Raw genomic sequence first — 23,517 nt, 5'->3', positions numbered from 1 at the left:
GAACAACTTCCCCAACCTTAACTTCCGGCGGAAGCGGGAAGCGGGCGCTCTCCGTCGGCTGGCGGATAAAGGATGTCTCCGCTCTAGTCCTCGGGGGTCTCTTACTTAGCGAATGGCAGGGAGTGCCGCTCTAGGACTCTGGAGCCCCTCCGTGGTGGAAGCCCGCTTAAGGCCAGCGCGGGGGGGGGAGCTCCTTACTGCGCCTGCGCGAAGCCTCGCTGCCAATCTCCCGCTCGAAGCCCGCCTTTTCCTTTCCTACCAATCTCCCCCCGGCTTTGCGACAGGCAAAAATCCTGCCAGTCTTCCCTCCCCCTAGACTAGATGACCCTCAGGGGTCCCTTTCAACCCCCCCAAATTCTATAGATTCTAAGATTCTAAAGCTCAATTGGATACAGCAGAAAACCAGCTGCCTCTCCCAGCCCTCCAGAATTTGGGAATGAGGCGGGAGGGAGAGCAGCGAGCCGGGGGCGCCCCATCTGAGATTTGTGCCTCTGGTTCTTCCTGCCTAAATCCAGAACCTGACATTTGTCCCTGTGGAAGTTCTCTTTATAAGTTTGGACCGAGTTCTCCAGCTAGGAAATGTACTGATTCTTTTACATTGAATAGATTCACAGAATTCTCCAGTTGGAAGGGACCCCGAGGGTCATCCAGTCCAACCCCCTGCAAGGCAGGAATCTTTTGCCTCACGTGGCGCTCCAACCTACGGCCCTGAGATCGAGAGTCTCCTGCTTTACCACCGGAGCCATTTGCTCTAAAGGGACTGGGGTCTCTCTCAAGGCCCCTCCTAATATGGCAACAGACTTGCAGTCTGCTACTGAACAGGTGAAGAATAAGAAGAATAAGAAGATTGTTGTTGTTGAGTCGTTTAGTCGTGTCCGACTCTTCGTGACCCCATGGACCATAGCACGCCAGGCACTCCTGTCTTCCACTGCCTCCCGCAATTTGGTCAAACTCATGTTTGTAGCTTCGAGAACACTGTCCAACCATCTCGGCCTCTGTCGTCCCCTTCTCCTTGTGCCCTCCATCTTTCCCAACATCAGGGTCTTTTCCAGGGAGTCTTCTCTTCTCATGAGGTGACCAAGTTTATTCTTTATACCCCACCCATCTGGGGGCAAGGTACGAGGCTTTTGTTTTGATGGCCTCTGAGCCGAGAATCACAGAGAACTCTGCACATTCTCTGAACCAGGCATCCCCAAACTGCGGCCCTCCAGATGTTTTAGCCTACAATTCCCATGATCCCTAGCTAACAGGACCAGTGGTCAGGGATGATGGGAATTGTAGTCCAAAACATCTGGAGGGCCGAAGTTTGGGGATGCCTGCGTCTGGACCATCCGAATTCTGGGAGGGAGGGAGAGTGGCCAGCTGGCTGTGCTCAGCTTCCGAAGCGTTAATTCGAACAGAGCTGGAGTCCTAGAGAGGACAGGAAGTAGAGAGATGGGGAAGGTCCTCCAGAGCAGACCCCCCCTCCCGCATACCCAGCCCCTTCCTGTGTCTCTTGTCTCCTCCACGTGCTGCCTCGGTTTCCCTCCTGAGAAGAATCCGGTGAGTCTCATCCTCTCTCTTCCCCCTTGGGGTGCCTGGGGGAGAAGGGGGTCCCAGGGCTGCAGGGGGCGGTTCTGCTTCTGAATGGCAGGGGGAGACCCCCAAGTCTGGGAGCAGAGGGTCCTGCTGCCCCCCCCCCAAATTCCTCTCTGGAGCTCTGCTCTTCCTTTGCATCCAGGCGCTGCTTCCTCTCTGGGTCTGGGGGGGAGGAATGCCCAGAATCCCCCTTCCGATGAAGGAGCCCCTGCCAGGCCCTCCTTTCCCCCCTGCCAGGCCTTCCTCCACATCAGCTCACGTCTCCAGCCCAGAGCCTCAAGGGAAGCCTCTCCGTGGAGAAAAGGAGAGAGCCAGGGCTGCCCTGGGTTTGCCAGGGTTCCAAGGAGCTGAGCTGCCTTCCTGGAGAGGAGAGGATGCAAATAATAATAAGAATTTATTATGTATACCCTGCACATATGGCTGGGTTTCCCCAGCCAGTCTGGGCGGCTTCCAACAGAAAAATAAAATAAAATAATCTATTAAACATTAAAAGCCTCCCTAAACAGGGCTGCCTTCAGATGTCTTCTAAAAATCTGGTAGCTGTTTTTCTTGCTGACTCTCCTGCAAGACAGGAGATGCAGCCTCTTCTCTCTCCCTCTCAGAGTCTGGGCCCCATGGAGCCTCTCCCCTTCACCCCCCTCTCTGGCTCCAATACTTCCCTGCTGGTCCCTTCTGGGATTCTGGGATTAGGGATTCCCATAATACATCTCCAGAAGCATCCTCAAGACATCATAGATCTGTCACAGAAAAGGTGTGGTCTCAGGTAGAACCTGGGTTCCAGGCTTGGCCCCACTCTTGGGGCAGGATCTCACCGGTCATGGGGGGCTCACTGACCCCTCCCCTTATGCCTCACTTTCCTGGGTCCTAAATGCCATTGGAACTGAGAAGATTGATACAATGATGTGACTTCTTATGAATTTCTAAAGTTTAACAATATGTAGCTGTTTCAAATTATGGATCCAAGGGTATGTGACAGAATAGTAGTGGGGAACCCCTGTCTCCCTTGCAGTTAATTTGGATAAGATTTGGGCTCCTTGGGGCAGAGTCCTTGGCACAGATAGAGGAGGGGGAGGGGCAACCCCTTGAGCGCTAGCACAGAAGCGGGAAAACTGCAGAGCAGGAGAGGGAGGGGTGAACTCAGCTTGCCAAGGGTTAAAAGCTGCAGAGCTGCATTCCTAGAGAGGACAGGAAGTGGAGGCTGAGAGAGGGCAAGGTCCTCCATGTCCAAATTCCCTCCCTCCCACATCCCTTCCTGCAGGCAGAGAGGAGGCTGCTTACTTCTCTCTCCTTCGCCAAACTTCCTCGGTGCCCCTCCTGGACTCCGGTGAGTCTCCTCTCTCTTCCCCCTTAGGCTGTCCTGGGGGTTCCAGGAGTGCAGGGAGGGTGAATGGGGGTTCCTGTTTAGATCATTGGGAAGACCCCCAAGTCAGGGAGCAGAAGGTCCTGTCCCCCTTCTTCTCTGCCAAGCCAGGGAGCGGGCGAGTTTGCAGGAGGTCTGCAGCTCTCTTCTTCCTTGGGATCCAGATGCTGCCTTCCTTTTGGGGGAGGGGGCTTTGGGTCAAGGAAAACTGGGCTTGCAAAGAAACCCCTTTCAGGTTTGGGGATAAGACACATTTGTTAACAGAGGCTGTAGCCAGACGGGAACATTTGCACATGGGAGGAGCACAGGGAGAAGAAAAGCCCTTTTGCATCTGCAGCAGCACTAGCGGACCACTTCCTCTGTCCCAGATGAAACAAAACATGTCTCTCCCCTATTCAGGCTAAACATGGAGAAGAACTAATGTGAAAGCAAATTTCAGATCTATTCTCAGGGAATGCTAAAGCAAGGATAAGACTCCTTCTCCCAACCTTCTGGGACAAATGAGGGATTATCAGTCATTGATGCCTTGTACTACTACTAACAGAGGACATGGAACACATAAAATCCTTCTTGGCTCACTGTAATAAAATTCTTACCATCCTGATAGGTACTTGTAAAACCTTCTGGGGGAAATATAGCAGAGAGGCTGTGGGTTTTGATAAACAAGAAATGGAAATTGGTGCAATCTCAAAAGAGGCTAGTTCTATCAAGCAATGATAAGCCTTTGGGAATCTTGTCACAAGAGGAGTGTAAAGCTCACCTCTGGAGGTTTTTTTAAAGGGTCTGCATGCCTGGTGTTCTTAAGAACACTACAGATTTAGGACATGTGGAAGATCTATACTTTGACGGCTTCCATGCCAGGGTGGGGGCCACATTTTGAGACTGGAGACTTGCAAAGATGGTGTATAAACACACACAATATCTAAGGAGGAGTGGTGTATTCGTCTCATTATATTTCAGAAACATGGCATCACCAGCTCCTCAGCTTCCACATACAGATTTGGTCCCCCTGGAACCCCAGACAGAGGCAAATAGGGCCACAACACCTGCCTGGCTTGCCATGAGAGAGCTCAAAGAGCGTCAACAGGGCTCTCCATACAAAGCACCTACATGTAATAGCTACTCGTCTGTTTTCTGCCCATGCTCTGGGGTTGCAGTTTTCAGGCCTGGGGACAGAATGGTGACTGGTTTTAGCACCAAGTTCTGTCCATAATCCCACTGAGTTCAATGGGATCTGCACTCAGGTCACTACTGTGCAGACCATGCCAGCCTTGCAAAGTGGGGTGAGGAGCAAACAGGTGAAATTGGAACCACTGGAGATGTTTAGAAATGGGGTTTCTCTTGGGAAGGGGCTGCCCCATTTGTGCTTCTCCAGGGGCAGGAGAATAGGGCAGGAGAATCCCTGCAGGGCCTCTGAGGCTCCCTTTCCTTCTTCCTTTCTCCCAGGACCCTGCAGCTTGTTTTGGCTCCTTGACTCCTCAGGAAGGATGAAAGAGACGGATCCTGCCAAGCTAGAGAGGATGGAAGGGGGAAGATGGACGGTTGACCAGATCAGGTCGTCTCCCTCATCCTTCCCCACAACTTCTGTGCTTCCCCTTCCAGGGACTTCCAAGAGTTCTGGTGAGTTCCAGAGGTATTGGGGCTTGCTCAGCTTGGGGGGGGGAGGCAGGCAGGTGGATGGAGATGGAGAAGGGGAGCACCTTTTCTGCCTCCCCCACCTGCCTGCCTGCGCTTTTGTCATCTGCAGGCAATCTGAGCTAGGAATAGATTACAGATCCCCGGCCAGCACAGCTCAAAATGTCTAAAACCAGTACTGTGATCAGAATGCCATACCAATGTCAGAAAACTTACCGATCCATCGCACAGCACTAGAAGCCATGACTGAACGCAGATGGGGCCTCCGTGTGTTGCCTTTTTCTTTACTTTTTGGAATACCATTTAATTTGCTTTTTAAAAACAAGGGTAATAGGAATAATAAATTAAAGCAGTGGTTCCCAACAGGTGGTCCGCGGACCCCCAGGGGTCCGCGAGCTAAGCCAGAGGGGTCCGCAAGATGCTATTAGAATAAAAAATATATTAAATATATTTCGTATGATAACAGATTTTTTGTTTTGGCCAATTCCTGCATGAGCAGAGTCTAGCACAAAACTAGAATTAGATAGAGGCAGTAGTTCTGCTGTATGCCGTTAGGTGGCGCTTTACAAACACTACTGTTTTGCAAAGAGGCAGCGCGCGCATTCTACTAACGCTCACCTCCCCAAGATGCTTTGCGCGCGTCGGCTCCATTTGTGTGCTACTGCGCAGGTACCCTGTCTTCTCCATTCCCCTCCCTCCTCCCTGGCGCGCGCTGCCTCTTTGCAAAACAGTAGTGTTTGTAAACAAAGCGTTGTTGTGAGGGACAGGGGATATCGCGAAGTCCCTCCCCTCCTGAGTTCAAGCCCATCCCCGAGCGCAGGGGAAAGCAGAGAGAGTTCCGATTCCAGTGGGGAAGCAGGAAGTCGTGTCCGAGGCTCAGACAAAGTAGCGGAGCCAGGGTCCCAGGTGGGACAGGAAGGGGCAAGCAAGGGGGGCAGACCCATCCCCCCAACTCCGGAATTGCGCAGAAAGCGGAGAGGGAAGAGGATGGGTCTCCCCAAGTTGTTGTGTTGGAGAAAAACACGCCAAACGCCATTCGGAGGTTCTGATTCAAGCTGAGAACATCTGTCCGTGTAAATAGCATTGCCTTCAGCACTGTAAATACGCAGCACCAATAAAAGATAAAATGCAGAGCTGTGTAGAGTCGTTACTCTGAAGTAGCCCGCTCCGGCCACTGTGACAGCAACCTCCGAATCATTTTTTGGGCTACTTTGGAGTTGCCGGGATGAGCGCGCCAGAAGCGGAGAAATGGCGGCAGATCGCAGAGAAAGCCCAGCAGGACTTGCAGCAACTGGCGTTGCAGGCACAGGGGGAATTAAAGGCAGCTAAAGAAGAGACGAAGAAGGTCCAGGAGGACAGGCAACACCTTGCGGAACAGGTGAGAGCGCTACAGGAAAAAGAGCAGCAATTAAGGGCGGTGGCGGTAGACCTCCAGAACAAGTTGGATGCAGAGAGAAACAAGGTGGGAGGGGCCCCCCAACTCCAAGTGCTGCCAGGAAGGAGAGCGGGAACCCTAGTAAGCAAGTTCAACGGAGATCCGAGGGAGTATCATGGCTTTGAGACTGAGATTTTGTATGCCCTTGAGCTGCACAATGATGAGTTCCCTGATGATGCGCACAGAGTAGCGTTTATAGTGGAACACCTTACCGGGGCAGCAAGGGAGTGGCTCAGACCGTTAATCGCGACAAAAAATCCTTGCATGAAGAATGTCAAACTATTCTTAGAAGCTTTAAAAGTAATGTATGCGTCTGACAGTCATATGGACCAGACCAAATAGGAACTGCATAATTTACGCCAGGGAAAAATGACAGTTCGCGAATATTGGTCGAGATTCACCATGCTGGTGCACAGACTGGGGTGGGAACTGCATTCGGCTCCGATGCAAGCGGCGTTCTACTTGGGGTTGCATGAGGATGTCAAGGATGAGCTCTCGAGAGGTCCAAAGCCCAATAGTATGGATGAGCTGAGCAAAGCGGCTCTGGCGGTGGGGGTGAGACAGGAATCCCGGTGGAACGACAAGCAAGCAACGCGCGCAAAGCGGGCTTGGTTCCCACGGTCTCAGGAGAAGCCACTCCCCCAACAGCCCTTCCAAGCCACGCCTGGGGTCAGCCAAGACCAGGAACCCATGCAAATTGATAGCGCGCGCGGGGGGGCTTTTCAAACCCCAGCGGCGCCAAGACGCAAGGAGGGAAGGGGCGGGAACTGCTTCCTCTGCAACTCCCCTCAGCATCTCGTCAGAGACTGCCCACATCGCAGGGAGTGGCAAGGAAAGGCGGGAACGGTTGTGCCCTTCCCCACTGACGCAGCACAACAGCAGGGAAACGAGACAGCCTGGCTGCAGGAGACAAGGGGCAGCAGCCAGGCGCAAGCAGCAGACAACAGCCCCAGCCCGCCCACCCGCACAGCGAGGAGCAGCGCCAGCCCACCCCACCCCAGAGCAGGGGTGGTTCTAGAAGTGACGCTAACGCTCCCAAATGGATACCCCCTGACGGTCTTAGCGTTAATTGACTCGGGGGCGTCTGCCAACTTCTTTTCGAGAAACTTTGCAGAAGAGCACCAGATCCAACTTCTGCAGCTGGATTTTCCCCTGCACGTAGCCACCATTGACGGCAGGGAGTTGCTGGGAGGGGCCATCACTCATCAAACCCCCCCCCCCATGAGAATGACTGTGGGACGGCACTCAGAGACACTGGCATTCAACGTCACCACCATCTCAGACCCCCCCATCGTCTTGGGCATGAGCTGGCTGGCGCGCCACGACCCCTCCATCAGTTGGCACCAGAGATGCATCACGTTTGGATCGGACTTTTGTCTGGAACATTGCATGCAGCACCAACCAGGGGAGGGGCCTCCGATAGCCACGGTGGCCACCATGCACGTCAAAGGGGGTGAGGCGATACCCAAACCGTACTGGGACCTGCAGGAGGTCTTCAGCAAAGCGGAATCCTACCACCTACCCCCGCACAGGTCTTTTGACTGTCAGATCAACCTGGTGCCAGGGGCCACGCTACCCCCAGCCAAGCTGTACGCCATGTCAGATCAGGAACTGGAGGATCTGCGGGCGTTCATAGACAAGAACCTCAAGCGGGGGTTCATCAGAGAAAGCAAGGCAGCAGGGGGCAGCCCGGTCTTCTGGGTGGACAAGAAAGACACACAACAGCGCCGCCTGGTGGTGGATTTCAGACGGCTCAATAGCATGACGGAACCGGTGGCTTTCCCAATGCCCAGTGGACGATCTCCTGACAGCAGCACGCAGGGGCAAGATCTTCACCAAGCTCGACCTGAGGGGGGCGTACAACTTGATCAGGATCAGGGAAGGCGATGAGTGGAAGACCACGATGTTCAAGCCGCTGAGCTCTTTTGAATATCTGGTGATGCCCTTCGGTTTGCAAGGGGGCTCAGCATGCTTCCAGGCCTTCATGCACCACGTCCTGGGGTCCCTCCTCTTCAAGAACTGCTTGGTCTTCCTAGATGACATCCTTATTTACTCCAATGACCCAGTGCAGCATGTGAAGGATGTCAGAGAGGTGTTGCAGCGCCTGAAGGAGAACCACCTGTATGTGAAGCTGGAGAAGTGCAAGTTTCACACCAGGGAAGTGGACTTCCTGGGCTACAACCGTGTTTTCCCTTTTTTAAGACACCGTCTTATAACTTTTTTTCCTCAAAAAAACACACGGTGTCTTATTTTCAGGGGATGTCTTAAGGCTTGGTGTTCTAGTAGTCAGTGCAATCACACATGACACTTTCTGGCACATCCAGTTTGTGATCCACTATAAATATGACTCCATCATCACCATCATCAACATCATTAGTTATGCATGGACAGAAGTATGTATGGCATCAGGTGCATAATTTAGCTTTTTTCTAAAACATGTGTCTAGTTTTCATAGAGAATATCCGAAAATACCCATCCAGACCATAAGAAGCTGCCTTAGACCTAGTCAGACGATTGTCAATCCAGCTCAGTGTTGTTTACACTGATTGGCAATGGCTCTTCTGCAGGATTTCAGGTGGGAAGTCTCTCCCAGTCCTACCTGGAGATTCTGGGGATTGTACCTGGGACCTTCTGCATGCAAAGCAGATTCTTTGCAACTGAGCCACGGCCTGGAGATGTGATGCACACAGAGACCTCGAATAAGCATAGGATGCTCCACTAATTTCAGTAGAGAGAAAAGATCAATGTGCTCAAGAGAACATGCTAACCCATGGGAGAGCCAGGGCTCCTGCACCCACCATAAATTTCTGCATTGGAGCACTTATCTCCAGAAGGCTACACTTCTTAGGGCAGTAAGGTTGGGTGGCTCTTCCTAGCCTCCTGGTCCACCTTTGTGCCCTTCATCTTTGTTCTCCTATTACCACCCATGCATGCATTTCATCCAGCCATTCCACCACCCTCTGCCAAAAGAACTGTAAATTCTCCTAATACTCAAATATTTGGTTAAGAAGAAAATATGCCAATTGAGCAAGTTATGTTAATTAAAGGTATTTGCATACACATGATTGCATACATATTACTGCTTTGCATAATTAATATTAAGCATAGCATTCTAGGACTGGAAAAGGCAAGAAATCCACCCATTTTCTACCATTAACAGAGGGTCTTCCACACTTGATTTTTCTCTTCCCCACTTCGCTTGGAGAGGCGAGAGCCCGAGCGGGAGACGCGCGCTCTACAAAGCTCTGCACTCACTTCATCCGCCCGACGGGAAAGCGAAGTGGGGAAGAGAAAAAACTGAAGCGGCTCTTTTTCTCTTCCCCACTTTGCTTGGAGAGGCGAGCGCCTGAGCAGGAGACGCGCGCTCTGCAAAGCTCTTTTTCTCTTCCCCACTTCGCTTTCCCGTCGGGCAGATGAAGTGAGTGCAGAGCTTTGCAGAGCGCGCGTCTCCTGCTCGGGCGCTCGCCTCCCCAAGCAAAGTGGGGAAGAGAAAAAGAGCCGCTTCAGTTTTTTTCTCTTTTTCTCTTCCCCACTTCGCTTTCCCGGCGGGCAGATGAAGTGAGTGCGGAGCTTTGCAGAGCGCGCGTCTCCCGCTCGGGCGCTCGCCTCTCCATGTGGCCGCACGGCTCTTTTCCTGCTGCCGCGTGGAAGCGGCTGGGGTCAGGAGCGCCCTAGCCAGCGGCCTCATCTCTTCCTGGCCCTGCCAAGGAGGCCTGCCGCCCCGCCGCTGCTGAGCGCTCCGTCCGCGCCAGTGGGTGCTCCCGTCTGCGCTGCTGGCCGCTCCACCCGGGCGCTGCTGAGCGCTCTGCGCTGCAGCAGCCGGTTCCGGGTGGCGGGGTGGCAGGCTGAAATCACTTCAAACGGCGTTTTTAAACGCCATTTTCCCTCCTCACGGCTGACTTAGCTACCGGTAGGCGCGCGCTGCAGCTGAGCCAGGAACAGCTGATTCTCGTGCTACAGCTAATCCGTATCTCCGCGCTCTGCTTCCTTGCTTTGCCCACCGCTGCTGAGCGTTCCATGCTGCAGCAGCTGGTTCCAGGCCCCGAGCTGGCAGGCATGGGGGTATGTCTTATTTTCGGGGTATGTCTTATATTGCTCAAATGCTTAAAATTGCTGCCCTGGCTTACTTTATGAGTACGTATTTAAAAAGGGGAAACACGGAAGCTGTCAGACAAGGGGCTAGCGATGGACAAGGACAAGGTGCAGGCCATCCTGGACTGGCACAGCCCCAGGACGCGCAAAGATGCCCAACACCTACTAGGCTTCGCCAACTTCTACAGGAAGTTCATCAAGAACTTCTCTTGCGTTACGGCCCCCATCACGGACTGCCTGAGAGGCAAGCAGAAGTTCAGGTGGACACCAGAGGCGCAAGCAGCGTTCAAAAGCCTCAAGAGGGTGTTCACCTCAGACCAGAACTTGTTCCACGTGGTACAGGATGCGCCCCTTCGCGTGGAGACAGACGCTTCAGACAGAGCTGTGGGCGCCATTTTGCTGCAACTGGATGCCAACAGGGAGTGGAGACCCTGTGCCTTCTTCTCCAGAAAGCTGACCCAGCCGGAGCGCAACTACACGGTGTTTGATAAGGAACTTCTCGCGATCCACTCTGCGTTCCAGCACTGGAGACACTTCCTGGTGGGCGCCAAGCACCCCATTCAGGTGTGCACAGACCACAAGAACCTGGAGTTCTGGAGAACGGCCAGGGTGCTCAACCAGCGGCAGATACGGTGGGCAGAGTTCTTCTCGCACTTCAACTTCTCCATCCACTACATACCGGGGGAGCAGAATGTCAGGGCGGATGCCCTCTCCCGCAAACCAGAGTACATGGAGGAGGAGTTGCCACCAGCACCCCGACACGTGTTTCCCCCGTCGGCATGGTCCTGCGGAGCAGCAGTGGTGAGCGAGGCGGAACTCACAGCACTGACGGCAGCAGATGAGTTCGCCAAACGCATCTTCAGAGAGCTGCGAGGGGGGAGGGAGCAGGCAAAAGACTTTGCAGAACGCAGGGGGCTGCTTTTCTACAAGGGTGCACTGTACCTGCCCACCATCCAGCTCAGAGGTAAGGTCCTCAAGCAGATGCACGACAACCCAACGGCCGGTCATTTTGGAAGGGACAAAACCACTCACCTAGTCATGAGACACTTCTGGTGGCCAGGGGTGCGGGAGGATGTTCGGGACTATGTAAGGGGCTGTGACACCTGCCAGCGAGCAAAGGTGGTCAGAGCAGCGCCAGCAGGGTTGCTGGAGCCCTTAGCCACACCGCACAGGCCGTGGGAAGTGGTGTCCATGGACTTCATCACAGACCTGCCTTCGTCCAGGGGCAAGACCGCAGTGTTGGTGGTGGTGGACCTTATGTCCAAAATGTGCCATTTTATACCGTGTGCCAGAGCGGTCTCTGCAGAAGAGACAGCCAAACTATTTGTTGACCACATATTCAGACTGCATGGATTACCTTTAAGAGTTATTTCGGATAGAGGCCGCCAATTTGTTTCCAGGTTCTGGCGGCGGCTCATGAACCTCCTGCAGGTGGAGGTCAGCTTGTCGACGGCTCGGCACCCGCAGACCAACGGACAGGCGGAGAGGGTCAACGCCATTCTGCAGCAGTACCTGAGATGCTACGTCAGCCAGAGGCAAACGGACTGGGTGGATCGCCTGCCACTGGCAGAATTTGCCTACAATAATGCAGTGCACGTCTCCACAGGGGTGTCGCCCTTTAAGGCCAATTACGGGCGCGACCTCAGATCTTTCCCAGAGAGGGAGGGGGAGGAGGAGGAGGAGGGCCCACAGGCAGAGGATTGGGCAGAGGAACTGGAGACGGTGCACCAGCAGCTCAGAGAAAACTTGGAGAGAGCCAAGGAAGCGTACAAGAAGGGGGCAGATCGCCACAGGCGACAAGGGGAGGTCATCAGGGTGGGGGACAAGGTTTGGTTGTCCTCGGAGGGCCTTCCCACCAGAGGGAGGTGCAAAAAGCTGGCACCCAGACGGCTGGGCCCCTTCACGGTCACGCAACAGGTCAACCCGGTTGCCTTCAGGCTGGCACTGCCAGAGAACATGAGGGTGCATCCAGTATTTCATAGATCGCTGCTGTCGCCGTACAGGGAAAGCAGCAGGCTCCGAAACAGCGAACAGACCCCCGAGGGAGGGGGGGAGAGGGGAGGCAGGGAGCAACTCAATGAGGCCACGGCCATCCTTGATTCACGGAGAGGGGTGGGGGGCCTGGAGTACCTCATGGCATGGGAGGATGCCCCGCCGTCCCAGAATGAATGGGTCCCAGCCACTCAGATACAGGAGGAATTCTTGGTGGAAGAATTTCACGCCCTCTTCCCACACAGGCCCAAGCCCTGGTACATGGAAAGGGAGGGGGAGGGGGAGGAAGGAGTGGAGAGCAGTTCGCCATGGGGATGGGAAGCGGAGTTTGAGGACCAGGAGGAAGAAGTATGGGCGTCTCCGAGGTCCACCCTGTCAGAGGAAGAGGCAGACTGGCAGCGCATTTTTACCCCCACCAGCTCTGACGCCACGGACTTTTTGGGATTTCAGTCCTCCCAGGTGGAAGGAGGGAGCTCGCAGGACTGGGGGGAGGTGTTCACACCAACGGGCTCGGAAAGTACAGAGTTTTTAGGCTTTCAGTCGTCACCGACACCCAGGGGGCCCCCTGGGAGGGGAGAAGGGGGGCTTGGGAGGGGGGTGGATGTGAGGGACAGGGGATATCGCGAAGTCCCTCCCCTCCTGAGTTCAAGCCCATCCCCGAGCGCAGGGGAAAGCAGAGAGAGTTCCGATTCCAGTGGGGAAGCAGGAAGTCATGTCCGAGGCTCAGACAAAGTAGCGGAGCCAGGGTCCCAGGTGGGACAGGAAGGGGCAAGCAAGGGGGGCAGACCCATCCCCCCAACTCCGGAATTGCGCAGAAAGCGGAGAGGGAAGAGGATGGGTCTCCCCAAGTTGTTGTGTTGGAGAAAAACGCGCCAAACGCCATTCGGAGGTTCTGATTCAAGCTGAGAACATCTGTCCGTGTAAATAGCATTGCCTTCAGCACTGTAAATACGCAGCACCAATAAAAGATAAAATGCAGAGCTGTGTAGAGTCGTTACTCTGAAGTAGCCCGCTCCGGCCACTGTGACAGTTGTTTTTCGCGGAAACTACAGTTCGCGTAGTTAAAAATGGACCGTTGGTTAAAAAGTGGTTCGTTAAAATGACAAAGGCCTACAGATGAAGAGGAAGATAATGCATTTGATGTTCAAACAAGTAAGTCAGTGACTCTCGAACCGATCTTGTCAGTGTCCATTGAACCTAACCCTTCCAAGATCAGTGTTAAGCTTACTGGAAAAATTAGAAAATATAACTCTGATTACTTGGAAATTGGTTTTTTAATGGGGGTCCTTGTCACAATAGCGGCTTGATGAGGGGTCCTCGAGAAAATTTTGTTGGGAACCCCTGAATTAAAGGATAGAAATAGGTAGACTGAGTCTTCTCATATGATTTGTATATCTCAAAAATAGCAGAATACATTTGCCAGAATACTTATAACATGGTTCTTCATTAGTGGTCAGTCTTTGAGCACCCGCCCCCTCTCCCCTTCGTGGAATGAAGAACGGAGTTTTAGCAGCATTTCCTCATTATATAAAAAAAGGTCAGGAACTTTTACTTTAACCTCAAAAATGGGACATTTCCTCTCTCTAAAAACAACTTTGACATTAACCCCAATAAAACGGGTAGATCACCTCCAGTTTATAAGTCCGCAAGTAGATCACAGTCTCCTGGAAGTTGTGCTCTATACTTTGGCTGATTGCAAGTCTCTGCATCTTTAAGAAACAAAAACCATGCGCTTCTCAGTCTTCATTTTCCTTTAATTCAGCCCCCTATACCCTCCTCCAATTTACCCCCTCCAATCATTGCCTCCTTCCATTCCTTACACCCCTCTCTCCCCACTTCTCTCACCCTTGTGCGATCTCATCCTATATAATAAAGTCCAAATTGTCCCTGCGTCCAAGTTGTCCCGTGTGTCCCTGGGGTACTGCGCATGTACCCCAGAGACACAGGGATTCGACGGAGAGACAGGATGCACACACACGCGCGCTCTCCCCCCCCACCTACCGTTTCCCTGCGGCCGCCAACCGCTGATCCCAGCCAGACAGCGTTGGCGGGGGGGGGAGCGCGCACGTGTGTGCGTCCAGCAAGGACAAGTCCCGGGGTTCGGAGAAGCGCTGCGCAAGCGCTTCTCCAAACCCCGGGGTGCCTCTTTCCTGTCCGCGGCTTGGGGAGAGGAACGGAGGAGGAGAAAGCAGTGCTTTCTTCTCCTCCGTTCCTGTCCCCCTGCCGCTGACAGCAAGGACAGGTCCCAGGGTTCGGAGAAGCGCTGCGCAAGCGCTTCTCCGAACCCCGGGATGCCTCCTTCCTGTCCGTGGCTTGGGGAGAGGAACGGAGGAGGAGAAAGCAGCGCTTTCTTCTCCGTTCCTGTCCCCCTGACGCCGCTTCTCCAAACCCCGGGGTGCCTCTTTCCTGTCCGCGGCTTGGGGAGAGGAACGGAGGAGGAGAAAGCAGCGCTTTCTTCTCCTCCGTTCCTGTCCCCCTGACGCCGACAGCAAGGACAGGTCCCGGGGTTCGGAGAAGCGCTGCGCAAGCGCTTCTCCGAACCCCGGGATGCCTCCTTCCTGTCCGCGGCTTGGGGAGAGGAACGGAGGAGGAGAAAGCAGACCAGAACGGAGGACATTGCAGCAGACCAGAAGGGAAAAATGGAAGTTTGGCTTTTATAAGTTGTGTGACTTTGTTTCTGATTAATTATCATGTGAAACGACAAATACGATAGAGACTATGAATAAAATAAGGAAAAAGGTAACCAAGACAAATAACTGTGCGGAAGGACCTAGTTAATATATAATGCAGCAAGTATAACTGGAGGTCAAAAGAAAGTAGAAACAATGTAAATAGTAGAAAGAGGAATGTGTTTATATAAGAATGGGTGTTTGAATTTGTATGTTTTGTGATTGTATCCATGTATGTATGTTTACTTTATTTCTTTCTTATTCTTTGCTTTTTTCATTGATTGCTTTTTTGCAACTCTCCATTTTAATCATTTTAATCAATAAAGACTTTATTAATTAAGAAAACAAACAAACCACACACACACACACACACACACACAACAATGAATCAGTGTGTCTGGCAATTAACCAGAAAATTGGCGCTTCGAGCTGACCCAGGAACGGTTGCGAGTGCAATTCCTGCATTGCAGGGGGGTTGGCCTAGATGACCCTCGGGTCCCTTTCCAGAGAGAATCCAGCACAGGGCGCAGAGAGGGGGAGAGGGGTGGCTTTGTTGCCCTCGGCTTTGCAAGGGTTAAAAGGAGCTGAGCTGGATTCCTAGAGAGGGCAGGAAATGAAGGAGGGGGCGGGTCCTCCAGAGCAAGAGCCCCTCTCTTCCTGCAAGGGGCGGGGCGTGCAGGGTTGGTCTTTTTCCTGCGGCTGCGCTGCTTCGGGGGCGCCTCCTGGGAACTGGTGAGTCTCCCCTCTCTCCCCACTTAGGGGGCGCTGGGGGGGGAAGAGAAGGGGCTCCAGGGCTGCCGGGCAGAGGGAGGGGGTGTGGGTGGGCGTCGCCTGCCCCCTTCCTCTCTGCAGAGCCAGATAGAGAGTTCTGCTGTGGGTCTGACTCTGCGGCAACTCTGCTCTCTAGGGCTCAGGACGCTGCCTGCCACTTTGGGGGAGGGTCTTCGGGTCAGGAAAAGTCTGAGAGCATGCAAATCAGCCCCATTAAGATGGATGAAAAAGTCGCCTTTATTAACAGAAGTCGTAGCCGACTTGGACATTCAGACAAAACAGACGGCAAAAACAAAAAACCTGCGAAAACTGAGCTATGCAATGAAGGAAGGAGTGAACTGCTTGCAATACAGGTCCACCTTTAATACCCAGTTATAAGTGGATTTGCAAATATGTCAGACAAAACTGATTACAGTGGAATTATAGAGTGATTAGGTGATGCAAATAATTTATATGTATTCTATATCTGACTTCCCTTAGCGATGTTTTCTTTTGAAATGTTTAAGGGGGGGTTTTTTTGTTCACTTTGTGCTAAATATGTATACTGTAGGTGACCTCCTTTGTAATGTTTTATTTTGAAATATTTTAAGATAAGATTTTAGTTTCCTGTTAATTATGTTGCTTGGACTGTATGCTTTATATCTGACTTTCTTCAGGAGTGTTTGATTCTGGATTGTTTTACTGATGTTTAATATGCTGTAAACGGCTTTGAGATTTTTCTTAAAAATATAAGGCGGTATAGAAGTGAAATAAATAATAATAATAATAATAATAATAATAATAATAATAATAATAATAAATGAGGAACATTGGAAGACGAAGGGCAAAGAAAAGAAAGTGCTGCTTTATGCAGTGCAGAGTTAAACCTGGTAAACTCCAGTGCTTAGGTCAGGGCGAGGAAAGAAGCTGGGAGATGGCTCAAATGGGAGCGGAGGAAAAACCTGATTGGTGAGGGCTCATCCTGGACACACTTCCTAGTGGCAGTGAAGGCAGCAAAGAAGCAACCATGGCCCCCTCATTGTGCCAGCCAGCAGAGCTGCTCCAGGTAGTGTGGGATCCTTTACAGTTGACAGCAGCTCACTGTGACCTTTTTTGCAAATCCTTTTGAGGATAAAATCGCTTGAATCCACCAAGACCTTGAGTTTGCTGTAACAGCTGATGAATCTCTTGGGGTGTCGCAGAGCACAGTCTAGTCCTGTTGTGTTGGATGAGTTTCAGTTAGTAAGGCTGGAGGATGTGGACTAAGTGCTCGGATCAATAAGCGCAACAACTTGGAGTCTGGACCTTTGTCCCTCTTGGATGACAAGAAATAGCCGGGAGGAGACAGCTGGCTGGGCCAGGGAGGTGGTCAATGCCTTCCTTTGAGAGTGGGGGGGGGTCCCCCTTCCAGCTTGAAGGAGGCAGGGGTGGAACCAACCACACCTCAAGAAACCCTCCCTGGATTTGGGAAATCTAAGGAACTGCAGGCCAGTTGCCAGCCTCCCCTGATTGGACAATGTTCTTGAGAGGTCCATTAATTGCAAAGATGGTGTATAAACACAGACAATATCTAAGGAGGAGTGGTGTATTCATCTCATGATATTTGAAAAACATGGCATCTCCAGCTCCTCTGCTTCCACATACAGATTTGGTCCCCCTGGAACCCCAGACAGAGGCAAATGGGGCCACAACATCTGCCTGGCTTGCCATGAGAGAGCTCAAAGAGTGTCAACAGGGCTCTCCATATAAAGCACCTAGCATGTAATAACTACTAGTCTGCTTTCTGCCCATGCTCTGGGGCTGCAGTTTTCAGGCCTGGGGACAGAATGGTGACTGGTTTTAGCACCAAGTTCTGTCCATAATCCCCATTGAGTTCAATGGGATCTGCGCTCAGGTCACTACTGTGCAGACCATGCCAGCCTTATAAAGTAGGGTGAGGAGCAAACGGGTGAAATTGGAACCACTGGAGATGTTTAGAAATAGGGCTTCTGTTGGGAAGGGGCTGCCCCATTTGTGCTTCTCCAGGGGCAGGAGAACATCTAGGGCAGGATAATCCCTGCAGGGCCTCTGAGGCTCCCTTTGCTTCTTCCTCTCTCCCAGGACCCTGCAGCTTGTTTTGGCTTCTCGACTCCTCAGGAAGGATGAAAGAGACGGATCCTGCCAAGCTAGCAAGGATGGAAGGGGGAAGATGGACGGTTGACCTGGTCAGGTTGTCTCCCTCATCCTTCCCCACAACTTCTGTGCTTCCCCTCCCAGGGACTTCCAAGAGTTCTGGTGAGTTCCAGAGGTATTGGGGCTTGCTCAGCTTGGGGGGGGGGAGGCAGGCAGGTGGATGGATGGATGGAGATGGAGAAGGGAAGCACCTTTTCTGCCTCCCCCACCTACCTGCCTGCGCTTTTGTCATCTGCAGGCAATCTGAGCTAGGAATAGATTACAGATCCCCGGCCAGCACAGCTCAAAATGTCTAAAACCAGTTCTGTGATCAGAATGCCATTCCAATGATCCATCGCGCAGCACTAGAAGCCACGACTCAACGCAGATGGGGCCTCCGTGTGTTGCCGTTTTCTTTACTTTTTGGAATACCTTTTAATTTGCTTTTTAAAAACAAGGGTAATAGGAATAATAAATTAAAGGATAGAAATAGGTAGACTGAGTCTTCTCATATGATTTGTATATCTCAGAAATAGCAGAATACATTTGCCGGAATACTTATAACATACGGTTCTTCATTAGTGGTCAGTCTTTGAGCACCCACACCCTCTCCCCTTCGTGGAATGAAGAACGGAGTTTTAGCAGCAATTCCTCATTATAAAAAAAAAGGTCAGGAACTTTTACTTTAACCTCAAAAATGGGACATTTCCTCTCTCTAAAAACAATTTTGACCTGAACCCCAATAAAACGGGGGTAGATCACCTCCAGTTTATAAGTCCGCGAGTAGATCGCAGTCTCCTGGAAGTTGGGCTCTATACTTTGGCTGATTGCAAGCCCCTGCATCTTTAAAAAACAAAAACTGCGCTTCTCAGTCTTCATTTTCCTTTAATTCATCCCCCTATACCCTCCTCCAATTTACCCCCTCCAATCATTGCCTCCTTCCATTCGTTACCCCCCTCCCTCTCTCCCAACTTCCCTCACCCCTGTGCGATCTCATTTAGTCATATACTTGCCTTTTCTGTTGTGTTGTCTATTTTGTATTTAATATTATTACCCTTTATGATGTCATTTTTTCCCTTCTGATTTTTTTTTTAATCTTTAACTAACTTTCCTTTCCATATTTTTCCATATATAACTCTACACTTTCCCATTCCTTCTTAACTCTTTGGATAGAGTGCCCCCCCCCCAATTATTGTTGTTAATTTTGCCATTCCTGGGTTTTTTATGGAACCTGTCACAGATGGGTGTTGGTTACTCCCGAGTAAGCACTCCACACATTGTCCGGATTTTCAGTGTTTTATTGTGCATTCTATATACAGTGCTGAGATGTCTCAAATCATGTCTGCTCAGCATGGGGCAGAAGCCCGCAATGGCGTCTGGCGGGCTCTGACCCAGCATTTAAGACGGGGTATCTAAACGCCCCTCCTCCTGGCTCTACAGTCCCTCCGTGGTCCCAAACCAGGCTCCTGAGGTGCCTTTCTACCTACCCCCTCCTTTCCAGCCCCTGCTGAAGCTAGCTCCGCCCCTGCTTCCCTGCTCCCAACCTGGAGTTGAGCCTCCAGGATTCTGCAGAGCCCTGGACCCCCCTTTCCCACTTCCTGTTCCTGGTTTTCCCTCCCAGACTTGCTGCTCTCCCCTCTCTGCACGCCCTCTCTCTTACAGAACCAAACAGCTCGGGTGCTTCGGAACACGCCTTCTGTTGCTACAGGGCTGTGGGGCTTCACTATTTGATCCCCCCCCCAGGTTGGGATAGTTCTGTGGGTCCCGGGGCGCAGAATCACCCCCCGATCCTTTCCTTTGTCTAAGCAGACCTCTTCCACCCTGGCTTTGGGAGGCTGTGCTTCAAGGGTGCTACCAGGGTTTTTTTAAGATCTCCGCCTCTTAAGGATTGTTACGGTCCATAATTTCCATTGCTTTCTACAGGGTTGGGGGTTTAAAGCACTGCCCCCCCTGCAGCCGCTTGGAACTGGCAGCGCCGACAAAGCGCCCAGCGGCGCGCGGAAGAGAACGCCGAGCGTCCTGAGCTAGTGGGTCCCAGTTGTACCGGCACTTTAAAAAAAGAGAAAAAAGACCCCCCCTGAAAATAAGCCACCATGTGTTTTTTTGAGGAAAAAAGTTATAAGACAGTGTCTTAAAAAAGGGGAAACGTGGTAGTCAGGAGCTCTTTTGGCAGAGTTAGCATGGCTTACACTCTAATTAGCTTCTGTCTTCATTTCAGATGGTGATGAATTGGAAGGGAAGAACAAGGGGGACCAGAACAGAATCTGCATAGTGGAGAAGCCATATAAATATTCAGAGTGTGTAGAGAACGTCCATGACAGCTCCCAGTCCACGTCCCATCAAAGAAAATCCTTCGTTCAGAGGGATAGCCTCACTTCACATGAAAGAGGACAGCGTAGGGACAAATTGTATCAGTGCAGAGAATGTGGAAAGACCTTCAGTCGGAAGGATGGTCTCACTTTGCATCAAAGAATTCATACAGGGGAGAAACCCTATCAGTGCTTGGAATGTGGAAAGAGCTTCAATCGGAAGGATAGTCTCACTTTGCATCAAATAATTCATACAGGGGAGAAACCCTATCAGTGCTTGGAATGTGGAAAGAGCTTCAATCGGAAGGATAGTCTCACTTCCCATCAAAGAATTCATACAGGTGAGAAACCTTATCAGTGCTTGGAATGTGGTAAGAACTTCGCCTGGAAGGAAAGTCTCACTTCCCATCAAAAAGTTCATACAGGGGAGAAACCTTTTCAATGCCTTGAGTGTGGAAAGAGCTTTCGTTACAGTACCAATCTCACTTCCCATCAAAAAACTCATACAGGTCAGAAACCATACCAGTGCTTTGAATGTGGGAAGAGCTTCCGGGAGGGGCCTGAGCTCACTTCCCATCAAAGAATTCATACAGGTGAGAAACCTTATCAGTGCTTGGAATGTGGAAAGAGCTTCAGTCAAAGCCAGCATCTGACTTCCCATCACAGAATTCATACAGGGGAGAAACCCTATCAGTGCTTGGAATGTGGGATGAGCTTCAGTCAGAAGCACTATCTGACTTCCCATCAAAGAATTCATGTAGGGCAGAAACCCTATCAGTGCTTGGACTGTGGAAAGAGCTTCCATCGGAAGGATGGCCTCATGTTCCATCAAAGAACTCATACAGGGGAGAAACCCTATCAGTGCTTGGAATGCGGAAAGAGCTTCAATCGGAAGGATAGTCTCACTTCCCATCAAAAAGTTCATACAGGGGAGAAACCATATCAGTGCTTGGAATGCGGAAAGAGCTTCAATCGGAAGGATAGTCTCACTTCCCATCAAAGAATTCATACAGGGGAGAAACCATATCAGTGCTTGGAATGTGGGATGAGCTTCAGTAAAAGATTCAATCTCACCTCCCATCAAAGACGTCATACAGGGGAGAAACCTTTTCAATGCCTTGAGTGTGGAAAGAGCTTCTGGGAGGGGGCTGAGCTCACTATCCATCAAAGAATTCATACAGGGGAGAAACCCTATCAGTGCTTGGAATGTGGGAAGAGCTTCAGTCAAAGATTCAATCTCACCTCCCATCAAAGACTTCATACAGGGGAGAAACCTTTTCAATGCCTTGAGTGTGGAAAGAGCTTCAGTCACAGGCACAATCTCACTTCCCATCAAAAAGTTCATACAGGGGAGAAACCCTATCAGTGCTTGGAATGTGGAAAGAGCTTCAGGCACAGGCAGGGTCTCACTTCTCATCACAGAATTCATACAGGGGAGAAACCCTATCAGTGCTTGGAATGTGGGATGAGCTTCAGTCAAAGTAGCCATCTCACCTCCCATCAAATAATTCATACTAGAGAGACAAAGTCTTAGTGTCTGGAATTTGGACCACCAAATAATCCAACTTCTTAAAAAACCCCAATGAAGAGAAAGTTCTTCCTGATCCTTAGGAGGATTCTCCTTTCTTGTTACTTGAATCCACTGGAGCAGAAGGAAACAAGCTTGCTCCATCTTCCATGGGAAATCACTACAAACAGAGGAACAAAGAATTATTATTCTAATGGAAATCCCCATAAGACTATTGAAAAAAGAGCCTAAGTATAGATTATTGATGGAAACATTAAAAAAAAGAAAACCGCCCCATTTGATTAGGAATATCCAGAAGGGATCTCGTTTGTTTATCAAAGAACAAAACTAAGAAGTGTGGAACCAATGAAGGCAAGTTATTTTATGAGAAAATATAAAAAAGGCTTTGGAGAATTAGAGGAAACACAACGAGCAGAAGTAGAAGAAAAGGAGGCGGGAGAGGGGTAAAGGGACAAAAGAAGAAGACATTGAGATGGATCTGAAGGTGCTCTTGTGGAACATAAATGGATTTAGGAATAAAACCAAAAGAAACCAAATAGCACGCAGCTTGCTTAAACAAAGTTGGAGATTATATATTTACAGGAAACACATAGAATAGTATCAAATAGAAAATTGGGCCAAGATTTCATGTTCTTGGACAAAACCAAGAAAAGGGGAGTGGTTTTGTATATTAACCCCAAATTAGATCCCAAACAAATATTCAAGGACTAGTTGTCTCCGGCCAGGCATTGCTGTGGCTCAGTCTGTTAACTGGAACACCTCCCCCCCACCTTCAGACTCCCCCCCCCACCCATGCATGTCCCACGCTCCAAATGAGAGGGTATCTACATTCCATAAAGATCTAGAGTGATCCCCTTACGTCGCAACCATGCCCCAAACTGTTTGTTCAAAAAATTCCCCGCCTCTATCTGTTTGTGTCATCTGTATATCTGAGGTTGTTGATATTTATTCCGGCAATCTTAATTCCGGTTTGGGATTCATCTAGTCCAGCCTTTCGCATGATGAATTCTGCATATAAGTTAAATAAGCAGGGAGACAATATACAACCTTGTCGTACTCCTTTCCCAATTTTGAACCAATCAGTTGGTTCAAACAACTGATAAGTGTGCCTGGTATCTATGTACTGGCTCACTGGGAAAACTTCAGAAATTCATATAGACACGTGATCTCAGCTACTCAGCAGCCCCTCTGCCTGAGTGACAATCCCTGGCATCCTGATACCTGAGTGCCAGACAGAAATAGCAAACCCAGATGAAGACAAAAGGGTGTGATTAACTTGGCTGGGAAACAGGGAAATGTAAATATCTCTTTTGTTTCACTTGGTGGGTGTGGGGTGGTGAGCAAGGGGAGGCATAGGGCAGGGTGCAGACCTGCCACCAGACCTCCCCTTTCATGATGTAACCATGATGTATTAGTGATGTAGTTTTGGGGGGGGATTAGCAGCTAATAAAAATTTGGGTTTTCTATTGTACTCCATCTTGTTTCACCTGGTGGCAGGTGGGAGTCCTGTCGCGACAGTCTTCAATAAAGACCAAGCCTACTGGCTGCTGTTTTGCTCTGGTATTCCTGGCTGGTGTCCTTGTTTTTTGTCCAAGGGAGCACTCAGATTTCTCTGTTAACAGTTGAGAGACCCATGGCTGGAATGTAGGGATTTTCTTTCTCCCTTTCCACCCCATTGTTCCCCAGCATTCGACTGGGAAGGGGTGACAACTCTTTCTTTGGACCTTTGCTCCAAGTCGACAGGTATAACCAGTTCAAAGGGAATAGACCAAACAGGAAGGCAGGAGGAGGAGGAGGAGGAGGAGGTGCGTTCTCTGCAAAGGATGTATAGGTACACCTTTGAAGAAATACATGACCTGGAGCATGGGAAGCACATGGAATGTATAGGACAAATGTCAGGTTCTGCACTTAGGCAGGAAGAAGCAGCTGCACAAATATAGGATGGGGGCACCTGGCTTACTAGCAGCATGTGTGAAAAGGATCTAGGGGTCTTGGTGGACGGCAAGCTGAACATGAGT

At 50.8% G+C, this 23,517-nt stretch overlaps 1 protein-coding gene across 3 annotated transcripts; it reads left to right on the top strand.

Annotated features, from left to right (window-relative positions):
• Nucleotides 1–76: 76 nt before the first annotated feature.
• LOC118092268 (zinc finger protein 420-like) lies at nt 77–23,261 on the top strand. Of its 3 annotated transcripts, none has more exons than XM_060280499.1 (4): nt 77–1,542; nt 4,385–4,558; nt 17,612–17,785; nt 19,881–23,261. In XM_060280499.1, exons 2-4 carry the CDS (start codon nt 4,426–4,428, stop codon nt 21,503–21,505), a joined length of 1,932 nt encoding a protein of 643 aa, XP_060136482.1. In that variant the 5' UTR covers nt 77–1,542; nt 4,385–4,425; the 3' UTR covers nt 21,506–23,261. The 3 variants fall into 3 exon arrangements, with proteins under 3 accessions (XP_060136482.1, XP_060136483.1, XP_060136484.1); XM_060280500.1 differs by lacking the exon at nt 77–1,542 and adding an exon at nt 1,584–2,902; XM_060280501.1 differs by lacking the exons at nt 77–1,542; nt 4,385–4,558 and adding an exon at nt 17,922–18,061 and having other exon boundaries at nt 17,692–17,785.
• The last annotated feature ends 256 nt before the right edge of the window (nt 23,262–23,517 follow it).

This window comes from Zootoca vivipara, chromosome 12 (genome assembly GCF_963506605.1).
Source record: "Zootoca vivipara chromosome 12, rZooViv1.1, whole genome shotgun sequence".
NCBI classification, from domain to species: Eukaryota; Metazoa; Chordata; class Lepidosauria; order Squamata; family Lacertidae; genus Zootoca; species Zootoca vivipara.
The sequence above is the reverse complement of the archived record's forward strand: the minus strand, read 5'-3'. Positions and strand labels throughout refer to the sequence as shown.